We start from the raw sequence: 16,502 nt of genomic DNA, 5'->3' as shown, positions 1-16,502 counted from the left end.
ATAATGCAAATAAATTGACATGTTTTAGCTCAGTTTTAAAATCTGAAGCCTGGAATCTAGGTTTTTCTGAGTAAGTGTGCTCCTCTTACTCAAAATGACTGTTTTGTTTAGAATCACCTCTAAGTTCTGGACAGAAAATGCATGACAAAATGCATTTCAAATAGGGATAATTTATTATATTTGAAAAGAATTCATTAGAATATTTACAAAGCTCAAGCCAGAAAAATTAGTCTCTCTTTTTAAATATTTTTTTTAATTTAAGACATTTTCTTTTTTATTCCTCTCTTGCTCCGTGATTTCTTTTTTCTGCCTTCAAACACAGGTTTGGCAGTCACCATGACTACATCTCCCAGGTCTTCATCCTCACCACTTGAGCTACTGCACCCTTTTTTCTCTTTATGGTCTGCTGTCTCTGTTGCAGACATGCTTTTCCTCCTTTTGCTCTTGCCTAAATCTCTGCCTTTGGATTCCTCCACTGAGGAGTCACTAGAAGTTTCTGAGAGATGCAAATTTCCAACAAAACCACCTCCATATAAAAATTCTTTTCTGGAATCTGAATGTTTTCTTCTCTTTCCACCCTGTACTTTTGTTGCTGCAGCTTGATTTGCACCACCTTTGGTACCTTCCCCTTTCCTTTTCCCAGGGTGTTTAGGTTCCGTCTCTGTGACAGCAGTGGCCTCCTGACTTTCATCATCTGCTTCCTTTTCCTTTCTCTTCAGACAAGTCACAGCTCTGCGCAGTCTCTGACTTTTAATAGCTTGTTTTTCATGCTGTTCTAGCCTGAAGAACGAATCAATTCGAAGCTGAGTCTATTAAATATAAAACAGAAACACAGTTAAAAACGTTTTTGTAATGAGAATTCAATCGTTAGCTATATTATAAAGCATCTGAAACTAAAGCAGGAGTAAAAGAGTAATGAAATTAATATATATGCACACAGATGTGACCAATAAGATACATCATTATAGTAATGCCCATACTTCATAATAAATTAGGAAACAAGAACCTTTACAGAAATTAATAATTAGCAAACTCCAGTGAGATTTCACAAATATTGTGCTGCTGGTGATTAGACATATGTTGCTATTGTCAACCCTAATACAGCGAATCTCTGTAGTGCTCTTAAGTATGTCCTTACAAACACATTCTTAGCTTCCAGCTGTCAAAGCAGAATGTTTACTAAGTAAATGCTGTAAGTGCACTTCACATTTGTGCCTCCAAGTGCAAGAACACACAGGCTTTTGACTCAAGTTCATTGCACCACATGCTGCTACAGTACAAAGACTGAAGAGTAGAACTAATAGTCATCACACAGTGTCGATTTGTGCTATTTAACCACAGCTAGGCTTTTTGTATAGGCTAAGCCAGTCCTCTACTTTGTCCCTAACATTGTCTAAGAGAGACAGACACTTCCAAAGGATATTCCAGTCAACCTGAAAGTGTATGTATGTAACTATGGGGCTTTCACTCCACTCAGTGATACAGAGAACCTAGAACACTGGTTTCAACAATGTATCTATCTGGTGTATGGCAAAAGGAAAAAATATCTGCAACTGGGGATCAATTTCACAACCCACTTTGACAGCTACCACAGAAGGCATCCCTGTTCACTTTCAAGTGTTAATGAAGTTGACAGAACATTTACTTGGAAATGAGAGTAGTACTATTAATGGGCACTTGCTCAACAGTTCAGTCTCCACTCGTCCTCAAAGGATGTGTACAGCATCAAATGAGCAATATCACTCCACCAAAATCTTAGGGGCACTTCTATATATAAAATGTTTATAGAACATTGTCTTCTAGAATTACTGAAGTTGTTTGAGGTACCTGTAGCTTGACTGTGTCCAGAAAAAAAACCAGCAGCCTGGACTTGAGATAGGTGCTTGATAGGTAAGGAAACTTGAAATCAAAGTCTGAAATTATGCAGAGTCCCTCACAGCACCAGAAATGAAGTCTACAGAAGAAAGCTTAGTGACTTTCAAAAAAATAAATACATAAAAAGATTAAAAACCAAAGCCCAGCTTCCAAGAAAGATATTTTACTTCAAAGCTTTACTGTTCTTTTTAAAATGCTTCTCTCACAATTTTCCAGTTACCCTTAAATTACAGGTAGATTTTCACCTGCTGCAAGTTCAGCTGCTTCATCACAGGCAAAAGGATTCCATCTATCTTTGTCCTAGTCCAGCCAAAGTGATCCTTGCAGAATGTGCAGAAAGTTAAGGAACTTTACAAAATGGCTACTACTGGTATTTTGTAAACAGATAAAATGAAAATTCCTGAAGTAAACAATGTCTGGAGGAAAGCTGCTCCACTTCAAAATTTTTCCTACTACAAAATAAAAAAAAAAGACTCTGGGTTAAAACAATGTATCACAATCATGCTGCTACATCTCCATTAGCTGCAGAACTTTTTCTCTAATATCACATTTCCCAAAGCATATCTCAGTGAAGACAGAACTCATTTTGGCTAAACAGCATTGCCATAATGCAAAATGCTACAAATAAACCTTATTTTTACACTTGCACTTACTGGAAGTTTCATTTACTGTTTAAAACCCTATTAGCTCTGCATTTATTGTCATCTACTTTTTAGTAGTTTGCTGCAGCTCAGACTGCAACTGAAGCAAAAAGTAGACATTATTGGAAGAAATGGAGGGAATAACTGGGGATAAAGCACAGACTGAAACACCATTTCTGGCTAGACTTCAAGATTATTTGTGAAAAAAGGCAAACACACAGAGGGAGTGTTCAAACAATCCCACTTCAATAGGAGAAACAGGCAGAGGATAGTTACAGAAATATATCAATTACAGAAATATACTATCACAACAAACTCGTCAGTTCAGCTACAAGATTCTCTGTGCATGCAAAGTGAGGCAGCGCGCTCTCTCGGGAGGGCAGAGCAGCCCTGACTGCCACACATGCGTGGCTGCATTCCCTTCTATTCCAGAGCTGGTATCATTCCGAGGAGCACATGCAGATAGGGCTCGGGGCCCCCATAACAAAGAGATATTAAGGACTTGACACTCCATTACTGACCCCTTATGAACTCTGAGTACTTTTAGGTAACAAGTAAAAGGATATTCTCTGATCTGCTCTACATCGGGCTTTCCCCAGATGAAGGAACCCCTTGACTCATCCACCACAGGCTTCAGGTACGCTTCTGCCACTGCTGGATTTGGGAAACCTGAATAAAGCTGCAGCTCCCGCAGTTTCTTCTTGACTTTGGTGTCATGTGGATTAGGCTGCACTTTCTTATTCTTCTGAGCCTCATTCCACCACTCACTGAAAAAGAGAAAAAATTATTGATTTGCCTCATAAAATAAAATTTGAAATATTAAGAGCCACCGTGCTAATTTCAATACCCTTAGTCTCTCTATTTCAATTACTACAAGAAATGATGTAGAAAATGTTCAAATCAAAGATGGCCAAAGGGATAAAAAAATCTTAAAAGTAGAAAAGACAAAACATTCACATTAAATGCAGCTATTGTAAGCCATGGTAGAAAATATAACCTGGATTCCTCATAAACTGCTAAACAGAAGGCCCCAACTTCAGCCTCACCTGCAGACGATGTTCCACACACATGATCATTTTTGGAGGTTTTTTGGTATGCAAGGAAAAGAAAGGAAAAAAACAAGACTTCTAACCATCCTTGCCATTACCAATACAGCTGCCTTGGCCCTCTGAAAATCTTGTTCTTGCCAACACCCTACCTGCCTGTATCCTTCCAGGTCATCCACTCCTCAATCAAGTCCCCTTTCTCTATGAGCAAGATCCAGCAGCCTCTCACCAAGCCAGGGAGAACGAACCTCTGCTCCACTATGAACCCAGATCTCCAATAAACTCTGAGGCAGATGCACAATTCTACAGCTGTTCTAATGTCTTTGTCTCACTGTGACTGCTGTACCAAAGTGGCACCTTAACTACCTGCCATTCCAAATAGTGACATAGTGGAGTCACGTTTTACAGCCTACTTAGTCCCATCAATGATGGTCATGTTTTGCTGCATGCTTAAGCATCAGAAAAGCATATTTACTAATAATTACAATATGGAGATACAAAAAAAGCAAATCACAATGAAGCATACGTGAATTTTAAGAGAGGTTCCAAGCCATGCCCAGGAAATTCATTTAAAATTTCCATCGCTGTTACAAAGCCAACATTTGGGATGCCCTCAGTGTAGTCACTTCCAAGCAAGTACGCCAAATTAATTAGCTTGCTTCTATCCAACCCTGAAAAAGAAAGTGTATGGATTCAGCATTTATTACCTTAAAAATAAAAAGTATTATCAGAAAGGAAAAAACTGAAAGGAACACAAAGGCATTAACTCCAAAAAATTATATGTAATTCAATATCAGAATTAGCTAAGTTATATTCTGGAGCAGTATCAATATACTCCCGCTAGTTCAAGCGCCAATAATTGTGCTAATTTGGCAAATATATCTTGCCAAAATGAAAATGTTACAATGAACATCAGGAGGATTTTTTTCATGGAAATGATTGTTAAACATTAGCATGGGCTGTGCAGTGGGGTGGTGGAGTCACCACCCCTGGAAGTGTTAAAGAAACAACTGGATGTGGCACTCAGTGCCATGGTCTAGTGGACAAGGTGCTGATCAGACAAACATTGGACTCAATGATCTCAGAGGTCTTTTCCAACCTAAATAATTCAAAATTCAGGGTTGTTAAAAGATTTTTTTTTACATTTATTACATTCAGTTACTGTCCTGTTCTCATATAATGCTGACCTGAATTGAGTAATGCCATAATTAAATAAAAGCATTCTGCTTACATTCTAGTCTGTAATATCAATGCCTCTGCTTCCTAGAAGTGTTCCTCAACTGGGAGACTTTTGCTCTATGCTGGTACAGTTACTAAGTAGACCAGAAGAGCCCATGAAACAGCCAGAAAGAAGGAAGAACTCAGCTGACCACTTCTATTTGATAGGCTGTAAAGTCTGAGGCAACCAGACTGATTTTTAGTGACCAGCTCTAAGACTTTAGATTTGAAAATAAATACTTAAAAAACTCCGTGCAGAAAAGGAGGGATGTGAGTCTAAACACACAAGGCACAACAGACCATCATCATGCTAGTCATGATATCCATCAGCTGTCCAGATAGAAGAATTTCTGCAATGTGTGGGAAAGGAGAAGCATGAGACTGTAGAGGAATGTGACATAAAGACTGATGGTGACTGTTTTTTCCCAATAACTAACTAACTAACTAACTAAATATTTGACTTACCACATTAAAATCAGTTAAAAATCACAGACATGCTTTTACAGCAATCCTTTCCAATTAAGCTACAGTAGCAGACTTCAGTAGGGGAAAAATATTTTATTCAATTTTCTGGAAAAAACCAAAGCTACATCTTTCACCCCATAAAAACGTTATGAAATTTTACATGCTACTGTTTCAAATTCTATAGCCTCTCAAATTGACAATGTCAAAGCTGATTTCTTTTAGAAGAGTTCTGCTCAAGACATAATAACAAGTTTAAATTGGCTCACATTTTGCCTAATACTCCATGTGACACTGAAGCTTAGTAGCTCAACAAAATGGGCAGCAATTTGATTAAACTAGCTCAAGAGCAGTCAGATAGAAGAAAAAAACTTTCAGTGTCAACTATATGATAGATGTTTTGCACATATTCCAGATCCTCTTTTAAGTTTGAAGTAAAACCAGCTTCCATTTCCAGAAGACTAAAAATCTGATGACATCAGAATATCATTTTCCCACCACATCAGAAAAATTATGCTAACATTAACCCAGAAACTGGTATAACAGTTCCTATCTCCAGCCTTGATGACCATTACACTAACTCAGTAATTAATGCAGGTGGTCTGCAAATTCAGGGGGGTAACCTGGCAGTAAAACAGCAACCTAACTGAATGGCTTTAGAGACTCTCCGAAGAGAGAGGAAAATATTATTCAAAAATTCTGTAGAAAATACAAAGATGACAGAGCTGCCTTATTAAAGACTGTGTTTAACAAATCAATACCTGAGGCTTACCTAGCTCATTCTGGAAGTCAACACACTGATAGTATTCTACATATTTGTCCTGACTGAAGAAATTTTTATACACGTGTCGTCCACCAAACAGCCAAACATCACTGTCATCGGTGATTGTCCCGGAGGTCTGATCAGTGAGGTCCAGCATGGCACACTGTGCCTCTGCCTCCGTCGGAGCTTCGATATACGGAATGCCAAAGAGACGGAGGAGCTCCTGCAGCACGGGAGGAAAACAGTCAATAACTCATCTGAAGAGTTAACTTCTAATACACTTCTGCTTCACTCAGAACTGCTAGATTCACACTTGAGAGTTATTTAATATTTGACAACAAAGCTTAAACTTCTGGTAAAAAGTGCCAAGCTCAGTTAAGTCAAGGGGGAATTCCCACTCAACTCCTCTCAGGCAGACAGCGCCATATCAGTCAAGCACTACTTGAGCACTCTTTCACCACACAGTTTGAGAACCTGCCATCTTAATTACACAAGCATACTTAAGTATTGTTTTGCACAGCAAGGAGAGAACTCCATGCATTACAATTATGTGAGCTCCATGAAAGAAAGATGCAGGTTAAATATAAAAAGTAAAATTTAAAAAATCATATTTTTAAAAAAGATTTGGTCATCACTTCATCTAAGAAAGCAGCATGAAAGCGTATGAGAAACATTCATATCAAGCAGGAAACAGTGGGAAGACTAATCATTCCTTGGATAGTGTTTTGATATGCCTCCATTTTGATGAATTTTTACACAACCTCAGTGAAATATCCCACATGCACTAGGTTTACAGGCTTGTGCTAGTTACACAGGTCTGGATTATGTTCTTCATTCAGATGGATTTTGAGCCTTGACAGAATCAGTCCCAAGACTAAATTTTTACTGCAATTAAGAATAAAAGCACAAGATCAAAAGAGTTACAACTAGAACAGTGTGCCTACGATTACATGGCACATAATACTGCAAAAGCAATCTACTGGCCCTTAAAAAAATCACCTGAAGAAACAAGTATGTGCAAGTACTTAACCAAGACTAAATATCATTTTAAAACTACCTAAACTGTCCCATTAAGAAAAAAAACCTACAAGCATTTACATATTTCTCAGAATTAATTTGTTGGGATAAGTTTATTACATCACAGACGCTACTACCAGTCTACTATATTATGGGTTTGTTAACCCAAACACATTGTATTAAACCCTGAAACACTGACAGAGAAGTAACAGGCTTATTCAGGCAATATTGATGAGAGTCCTTCAATTGCTTACTCAGGGCATAAACTATACAGACTTCTTGTAATTTTTTTAACATTTTAATCCCTAGAGGAAATCACAGTTTACCTAACACAGAGACTGCATCAATTCTTTGCTGCTGAACATAGCTTCTTAATATTTTTTGTTCATTTTGCACCTTTCACAAAAACAGGCCACGATCAAACGGGCCCAACCTTTAAAAGTTGGAGCTTAAAAGATATACTGATTTATCCATAAGTATATTATTATTTTAGAATGTCATTACACTTATTTAATATAGTTGGCATTCAAGATTATCTCAACACCTTCAATATTTTAGATCAAGCAAACTGAAGAAAACAAGCTCCTAAGAGGGAAAAAAGGTGACCTACAACTAAGCAAAATTATTAACAGCTTTTGAGTAAATGACTGGGGTGGAGGAAGGAAAAAAATCAAATTGACTCAACAAATACTACCTGGCTTTCCAAGAACATCTGTCCTGTTACAGAGGAGGCAACACGTTCCTGCTGCTGTTTTTGAGACTGAAGCATGTTCTGCTCAACAGAAAGGTCCTTTTCTAATTCTTCTAGTTCTTCCTGAAAATATAAACCAAGATTTTTATTATTTCAACAATGCAGATATACTTAGTAAAGTAAAACTCAAAGTCTCCAACTACAATTATTCTATTAGTATATGTTCCATAAATTCACACTAGGAAGGTGTTACAGCTTCTCTAATGCAGCAAATTGTAAGACCAGAGATGGTCCAGTCATCAGTATGGTAAAACCTTGACATTTTCCCTTGATTTTAGGGAGATTATGATTAATCACCTTTAAAGAAAGATCAGTTCCCATACATTTAGATACCTATGTGAGAAGGCAATGAAACAAGAAGCTGTTCAATAGTTTTCCTTAACAAGTCTTTGGAGACAAAGCACTCCAGTACAAGTTCAAAACAAGAAACAACGAGTTACCAGACTGATGTCTTGCCACTCATCCACTGCACCTTTATCATCAGCTTCTCTTTCAATGTTCTGAGTGTTTCCCAACTGCGTCTCGTCAGACTCCTTCAGCAAATCCGGTGAGAAAACATCAGGTCTGTCTGTCTCCACTTCTGGAAGTGCTGGTTCATCATCCATCTTTTCATCATATTTAGTAGGAAACTCAGCCTCATTACTGACCTCACCCTCATTACTGACCTCAGCATCCACTTCAATAAAGCTTCCTGTCAAAGGAAAACAGAGACTTGTACACATTTTTAACTTGGGCAGTGCTTTTTTTTTTCTATATGCAGCAGATAAATATAATGATTGTGAAATTACATAAACCAAGTGGCTGACTGATTAATACACCAGTGAAACTTAATGTACACAACCTGCTTTCCTGACTCTCCATATTCTATATTCAGGATTCAATGATAAACTGTCACACCAAGGGGAAAAACTCAGCTCAGATTTTCTTCCTGCCTCCTATATATATGCAAGTGGATGCATTTTTAAGTATTTCTTACTAAGACAAAAGGTTACTTTCAACTGACTACAAATACAATATTGTCCTATTTTCTTACCCTTTTACACAATCAAAAAGCACATACCATCAGAATCACTGTCTTCAGACTGTGATATCCCTTCTCTTTCCTCCTCAGGATCTCTTGCTTCTGGAAAAAATCTAATATCCTCAGATACATTCTCCTTTGTTTGTGAAGCTACTTCCTGTGTATTCTCAGAAATTTTCAAGTTTTCCTCATTTTTAGAAAGGTCTGTTGTTTCAGCATGAATCAAACCATCTATACTAGTTTGCACAGGGGAAGAACTTGGCTTCTGCAAACACAAATTCATATCCTTATATCCCAGAGATTTTAAATCCATTTTGGAACCATTTTTTTCTTTGTCTACATCTTCTTTGTCTTTTCTATTATTGTTAATATAAGAATAATTTTCAGCTCTGGATATACTGGTATCATTTGGTGAAACAAGATTTTTGGAACCATTTTCTTCCTTGTCTACATCTTCTGTGTCTTTTATAGTATCACCAATATAAGTTTCAGCTATGGATATACTGGTGTCCTTGGGTGCAAAATGATTTTCTGAATCATTTCCTTCTTTGTCTGTATCTTCTTTGCCTTTTCTGGTATTTTCAATAGCAGAATACTTTTCATCTCTGAATATACCAATGTCTTGGGGTGTAATATGACTTTTTTCCAACTCCTGACTCTTCTGTTGCAATTTAGCATCTTGCATAGTCACTTGGATTGATGAATGAATTGTAGCTGTAGGAATGTTTTTCCCCTCCTTAACTTCAGGAATCTGCTCTTCTTCATCTGAGCTACTAAGCAGAAAGTCTTTCCCTTGTGGTCTTTCTGAGAGCACTCCACCAGTTGCAGCAGTAGCAGCTTCCTCCCCTTTATCATCTTCCCTCAGAGCTTGCTGAATTGCCCGCAGTGTTCTTGGAGACACGCTGCCTCCCTCTGGCACAAACTGCTCCACGTTCACCCGTCCTGCATCCAGCTCTTCTTCTGAGCTGCTCTCCACCAGGGCTGCCTGGATAGCAAGCAAAGTCCGAGGAGAGGGGGGTGCTGCCACCACATTGTCACCCCCCTCTGTCTGCATCTTGTCAGATGCAGACGGCTTTGCATTAGCAGGAGATTCATTGATTTTATTTAATTTAGTCAATTCATGCATTTTTGATGAGGGACCTGCAGCAGTTTCCGAGTCTCTACTCATAGCTTCTTTTGCTTGAATACCTGAAAGGAAGTTTTGTGTGGAGAAATATTGCTTTATAATAACATTCCATTTTACATAATGAATATAATCATATAAAGATTATTAAACTACTTTTCTACAGGTTTACAGATCACAGTAATGACATATAACAGAAATGCCCATTTCATTCAAAGTACTGACTACGAGCACCAATAAACACTACTCAGGTGTTTCTTAAAACTGCCTTTAAGTTTTAAGCGTGCCAGAGTGTACACTCCAAAAACAGGTTTTACAAAATTAAGACCTGACATACCCTTTATCAGAATATAGTGAGAAGTCTCTTCAGAGACCACCCTCCTTGATTCCACTTCTTTCACAAAACCACCTTCATTTTCATATTGTGTTTGGATTTCACCCGAGTGCTGTTGATTCATTTCTTTTTGTACATTTTCTATGCACCGATTGAGGTTGCTTTTTTTAAGCAAACCCCTAAGCTGGTACTGGGAAAAGTCATTGGAGTCCTCAAAAAAACAAAACAAAAAACAAAACAACACAAACAAGTCAATTGAAATAACATACCCCTTTTAAGCAAGTTCATTTCCCACACTCTGGAAGAGTGTGGAAATTCTTTCAAGAATTCCTTTAAGCAGCTAACATTTGTCTTTTACTGGCTGCTGCACTCCCAAGTGACAGCAATACTATCCTGGCAACACACAACAATTCTGAAAGGTACCAATAGCTCTGACTGCTGGAGAACATGACATCTCAATTTTGGCTATCAGAGCTCATCCCCATCTTAAAAAAAAACAATTAAAAGAGAATCCACATGTGGATCATTTTAAAATGATGGTTCTTAGTTTACATTTGGACATAAGCCATCATTTGATCTTATTTATATTGTACTTCCAAAAGCTCACTGTAGAAGTGGTACTATAGGATACCCCATTTGTGTCTGAATAGCTTCAACACACCTGCCTAAGTTACAAAAGCCTTTTCCCAGCTGCCAGCTCCTCCAACAACCTCAGGGTCTGCAATCCAAGCTGGATTCATTCTGCCTGGTTCATGCGTACCAGCAGCATGCTATGCAATCTTGGACATAATGTTGATGAGGCATGAAACACAGCATGATTTGTAATATTTTTGCCAAATTGAATTAGCTCTGCTGATTTCAGTGGAAATCAAGAGATAAGGCTTTAAAGAGTCATTATCTCATTGGATTTTTTCTCCTCAAGGTAACATCTCTTATTAAATAGTCTAGGGTGTAAAGCTTTTCAGATGTAGTACCTTTTTTCCATCAGTATTAATAGCAATAGCTCCATTCCAATGCCTTGAAAGCTATTTTAAATATTACCTCTGGCATTGCTTCAAATAATGTTCTTCTTCGCTTTGTAAGTTCTTTAATATCAGTCAAGATCTCATGTTTTATTTCTGGAGGCAGCTTGTGAAAATCTTCTGATTCAATATCTACAGAATAAGGATTTTCACACAACTGTTCCTATAAAAATGGAAAACAACAATATATGTTTTATACTACAGCACAACAAAAATGATAAAATACTTAGAGCATCATTCCAAACAAAACAGAAAACACAAGAACTTTGTTACAACTTCCTATATGGTAAAGAAAACAAGAAAAAAGTAACTACTATGTAATAAAAAATGTTAAGTAGCCCACTGATGTACACTATACAGAAAAACTTGGTTTTATTCTTTTTACAAAAAAGATGCTTAGCATAAATCACAAAAGCAAGTCTTATAGCCTCCGCTACCCTGATTTTATCCTTCCAAAGAGGTTCTCCTTCTGGATGAGAACTACTTCAAAAATAGAGTTTTTTTCTTTTCTTTCTACTGATGAAAGCAAAGATAATTTTATTATTTATTATGTCTTCTTCTTAGGTCATATATTTCTCTTCTCCTCTTCCTATCCGATCAGCACATCAGGAGCAAATACAGAAATTATCCATGAAAATACAAGGACTCAAGTGCTTCAGTTTCAGTACTCATTTGGAGAAGCACAGGAATTTTGTTAAATATACTGTCACTTATACACATATATGCAGAAATGCATGCATTTCACCTGTATTGTTACAAAAACCAATGTCTTCCTTACGTGTTTAGAGGAAGTAGTAAAAAGAAAAAGAAAGGATATCACAAGAATTTTCTGTTCTGCTGTATTCTGGTGGAGAAATCACATTTTTATTTCCTCCTTAATAGGAATTCTTAGAGTACAGAAAACTAACTTGTTTGTTTATGAGCAATACTATAGTAAGACCTATAACTCCAAATAATTGGACTTTCTAAGCTTTTTGTTTGTCTTTTAAGCATAGTACATGAATGAGAGGGCTGCTCACAGTAACAAGGCAACTAGGTTGCACTTACTTGCAACATCTTTCTTTGGCTCATTCTCATTTGCCATTCCTTTTCCTCCTCCTCCTCTGAGCTAAAAATCACAAAGAGAAAACAAAAGTTGTAGATATTTACCCAGGAAAAGAGTTTCAATTTTAAGCAAAAAGACATCAGTCATGCCTCTGCTGGTCAAACACAAAAAATTTCAGCATCAAACACACACACATATAGATATACATATACATACATATATACATAAACACACATATCAATATATACACAGGTCATAAAGATCTGAACAGAAAGTAAGAAGGCAAACTTATGTCATCAGTTAAAACTAGATGGAGACAACTGCCACTGTTTAGATCATGACACAATTCTTACTCAGTCAGCATCTGAAGTATATAAAAGTACAGATGTGCAAAGAGTAACCTACAAGACAGCTTCACACTCTCACTTAGTGTTATTGAAGAAGATGCCACAGGTATGACAAGTACAGACAAAGCCTGCCTCTGCTGAACATGTCCACAGAAAACAGAATCAAGCTGCCACACCCAAGTTTGAACAATCAGTCCCATTCAGTTGTATGGACATGGCCATAGAGACTGATGTATAACTTTCATCCTTATACATTCATCCAGTGTAGAAATTTAATCTATGGGCTGAAAGCTTCTTTTGTTACTTTCCATTAAACAACTAGGAGGCTTCTGTACCAAAAAAGAAACTGAAATAAAATATAAATTAAAGAAATAAATGTTATATATATTAGAGCGTCTCATGGGTCAAAGGCCTTTCATAAGCATCAAAAAATGAGGTTTACACTTTTATCCAAGTTTATTAAAAGCCATTCAAGCTATTTTTCTTGGATCTACCTACCTATTCTTCTCTTCATTCTCTAAAGCAGGCAATGCATACATATCATCAATTCCTTCTCTTCGAACTTCTGTAATACTGGGCAAAGCTTCATTTCTTAGGGAAAAAAAAGAAAAAACAAAACAGCAATTAGCAGCTTCAAAAATACTTACTGTCACTTATAAACAAGGGGAAAAATTTTTTTTCTTGCCTTTTGCCTGTAAGAGCAGTTTTAATAACATGTCTCTTCAGAAGTGTTTTCAAGAGCTTCTCTGTAGTTTTCCTGGAATCATTGATGGCAATTTCCTTTCTTTGTCTTCGCTTAGCCTATGAAAATAAGATTAACACCAACAAGATTTTACTGGATGCTGAAGATGTACATCCAATGAATCCCTGTTACAATTCTGTGTGCAGAGCCTGTGAGCTACTCCTAACTCATCCAACACCAAGGGGGACACAGCCTTCAGAGCCTCTACATCTATGTCTGTTTCTGCCGTGGGACTCAGGAACAGCTTTCAGCTTCTGAGTATGAATGCCTGCAGAGCTGCACTCAGGTCCATTCTGGAGCACAAGCCAGGCTTGTGACATCATTCACTTCCCTGCAACCTAGCTCCCATGCAAATCAAAACTGCCTAGATTAAAGATGAGCTGCTGCATGCTCCAAGAGCTAGCCCAGGCTAGGACTGCAAAGGACACCTGCAGAGCAGTGGACTTCAATTCTCCATCCCCACATCTCAGAAGCATAAGCAGAACAACAGGAAGGAAATCAAAATGGGCTGCTTACTATCAGCAGACATACAGCCTGTTCTACACTGCAACAACTCACAAAAGTATTTACCAAGGTTTGTCTCTTCAGAAGAGGTGCCTCTCCATCAAAAACAAAGACGGGTCGAATCCGGAAAAACAGTAATTTACACAGTCGATGAAACAGAGTCAGCAGGTGAGCATTCCGTACAGAAACACCACCACGACCTCTGGCTCCCTTTATTGCTTGGTTCAACCAAATACTGATATCTTAAAGAACCATTGAGAGGAAAAAAATGTGCTCTTTTACACACTGGGAGTTCCTATAAAGTGCACAGATTTGACTGAGTGGCTGTTGCCCATGGCCCCAAGCTTGTCTTGTCAAAACCAAGAATATCCAAATAGCTATGAACTTGGAAGAATTAACCATTGCCCCTATTGCCCTGCACAAAAAGCAGAGTGGAAGCAAAAGCACAGCAAATACGTCCCCAGTTATTTTTACAGGAAAATGACAGGTAGCATCCTTCCACATCTTTCCAGCATTTCACCAATTGTACAGGACAGGCAAGCTGATGCATAGGTATAGAACTTCTTCATCTTGTAGTCCTACTGAGAGCAGCACATTTATTTATGAGGCGCAAAATTCTATAGTCCAACACTTGTATAAGGAACCTATTTTTAAAAAGTCTATTTTTAAAAAAGATTAAAATAGAAGAGCTTAGTATTTCACGTATTATAAAGCAAAACTTCCACTTACCAAATTGTAGGCAATTTAAATGTAATAATGTTAATAATATTAATAATAATCAGTAATAATTGAAGGAAATAGTTAAAACAATCTCCCTTGCAACTTCAGTTCCCCAGCTTTACTTTGAAAGGATACCAACAGCAAGAATTTTCCCTTCCAGCGTTTCTGGGTTAATGGGTCTCCCGGTGGATTCAAGCAGCTTCCAAAGTCCTTGAACTCCCATTGTCCTTCCTTAGCTGCTTTGAGAGAAAATCTATGAAGCACAAAAGAAGGAATAACCCAAAGATTATGCGGCCCGTGACTGCTTTATTAATTCAAGCAGAAATAACGAGGCAGCCGCTCGGGCCAGGATGGCCAGGATAGCCAGGGGCAGGGGCAGGGGCAGGGGCAGGGGCAGGGGCAGGGGCAGGGGCAGGGGCAGGGGCAGGGGCAGGCGGGGGTCGCGGACCTGCGGCGGGGAGCGGCCCCTGGCGCAGGGAGACGCCGGGACGCCGCCGGGACGCGGCAGGAAGGCCCCACCGCGGGCGGCCCGGCCCGCCCCGAGCGCAGGCCCCGCCCGGCCCGCGGCCCGCCGGGAGTCGCAGTGCGCGGGGCGGGGCCGGCGCAGGCCCGGCCGGGAGCAGCCGCCCACAGCCCGCCCCGCACAGCGCGGCCGGGCGGCTCCCACCGCCCCTTCTGAGATTGCGGTTCCGGAGGCCGGTAGGCAGCCGAGGAGCCTAACACCAAACAGCGGAGAATAACAGAATCAGTTATGTCGGAAATGATCTCTGAGATCATCGAGTCCAATCTGTGAGCGAACGTCCCTTTGTCAGCTTAGACCACGATCTAAGTGCCACATCCAGTCTAGACACTCCTGGGACGGTAACGGCACCAGCTCCCCGAGCAGTCCCTTCCAATATCTGATCACTGATCTGATCAATTTCGTTCTGTGAAGAAATTCCCTTATGCCCAGCCTAAACCTCACCTGGTGCAGCTTGAGGCCATTTCTTCTCATCCTGCCACTTGTTGCCGATCTCCACCTGGCTACAGACTCTCGTCAGGTGGCTGTAGAGAGTGATAAGGTCACTCGTGAGCCTCCTCTTCTGCAGGCTAAACACTCCCAACTCCCTCAGCTGCTCCTCACAGGACTTGTGCTCCAGATCCTTCACCGGCTCTACTGCCCTCCTCTGGTCGGAGAATGAAAAAAAGTCTCCTGTCCCAGAACAAAATCCCACAATGCAGACCAAAAGTAGTCCCAAAGTGCTTTTCCCACTCCTGAACATGATTTCCCCTGCAGCCTGTGCTCTCTGTCCTTCCCGACCACAGGCCCAATGCCCTGCACTGCAGGCACCTCAGCACCTGGGAATCCCTAGGCAAAGCTCCCTGCAACACAAGCCGAAGGACGAGCACCTGGCTCCTGCTAATGCTGGAAGAATCCATAGGCTATGTACTCTGCGGATGAAGTGTGACAGTCTCCAACCCAAGAACAAAATAAATGGAAAACCACAATTTCATCCCAACCTACTTAAGCCTTACAACCAGAGAACAGAAGAGACCCCATTTCTCAGTGCAACTATCACTATTAAGCAAAAGTTACGAGACACACATGTAACTCTGGCCATGTGAGTCCTACATCCCCTCAAGAACACAGCTCAAGCATTCTAAACAAAGCTGAGCCCTCAGCTCAAACTCAGCCCACAAAAACAGGGTCTGAAAAAAGAGCTCATCTGGAAAACAAAATTTCAAAACCTATGGGTTTTCTCCAGTCATGATTTGAGAAATTAAATAGTAGAAGTCACAGTGATTGCACCAAGCACTTTTTATGATCCAAGAGATCCTACCTACTTTGTTAAGCAGTAGTTGCAGCTCTGATGTCACCTGCCTACTTTGCT

General features: G+C 39.4%; 1 protein-coding gene across 4 annotated transcripts; it reads right to left on the bottom strand.

The window, feature by feature from the left end:
- Positions 1–124: 124 nt before the first annotated feature.
- Positions 125–15,746, bottom strand: ERCC5 (ERCC excision repair 5, endonuclease). Of its 4 annotated transcripts, none has more exons than XM_063392386.1 (16): positions 15,596–15,746; positions 14,767–14,884; positions 13,978–14,153; positions 13,351–13,466; positions 13,164–13,256; positions 12,321–12,381; positions 11,293–11,436; positions 10,255–10,462; positions 8,834–9,982; positions 8,214–8,464; positions 7,717–7,836; positions 6,015–6,228; positions 4,089–4,233; positions 3,083–3,283; positions 2,121–2,205; positions 125–809 (listed from the first exon to the last, which is right to left on the bottom strand). In XM_063392386.1, the coding sequence occupies exons 2-16, from the start codon at positions 14,852–14,854 to the stop codon at positions 258–260; spliced, it is 3,603 nt and encodes a 1,200-aa protein (XP_063248456.1). In that variant the 5' UTR covers positions 14,855–14,884; positions 15,596–15,746; the 3' UTR covers positions 125–257. The 4 variants fall into 4 exon arrangements, with proteins under 4 accessions (XP_063248456.1, XP_063248459.1, XP_063248457.1 ...); XM_063392389.1 differs by having other exon boundaries at positions 14,767–14,867; positions 15,596–15,722; XM_063392387.1 differs by lacking the exon at positions 15,596–15,746 and adding an exon at positions 15,080–15,205.
- Between the last annotated feature and the right edge of the window lie 756 nt (positions 15,747–16,502).

This window comes from Prinia subflava, chromosome 3, assembly GCF_021018805.1.
Source record: "Prinia subflava isolate CZ2003 ecotype Zambia chromosome 3, Cam_Psub_1.2, whole genome shotgun sequence".
NCBI classification, from domain to species: Eukaryota; Metazoa; Chordata; class Aves; order Passeriformes; family Cisticolidae; genus Prinia; species Prinia subflava.
The sequence above is the reverse complement of the archived record's forward strand: the minus strand, read 5'-3'. Positions and strand labels throughout refer to the sequence as shown.

Bases quoted from the DNA above. Each gene is read 5' to 3' on its own strand.
- ERCC5 (XM_063392386.1), bottom strand. From the start codon at position 14,854: ATGGGAGTTCAAGGACTTTGGAAGCTGCTTGAATCCACCGGGAGACCC. The intron at 7,837-8,213 runs GTAACTCGTTGT...TTATATTTTCAG, and splicing joins AGTGGCAAGACATCAGTCTG to GAAGAACTAGAAGAATTAGA. The intron at 2,206-3,082 runs ATATCCTTTTAC...AACTTTCTGCAC, and splicing joins GATGTAGAGCAGATCAGAGA to ATTCTGCAAGGATCACTTTG.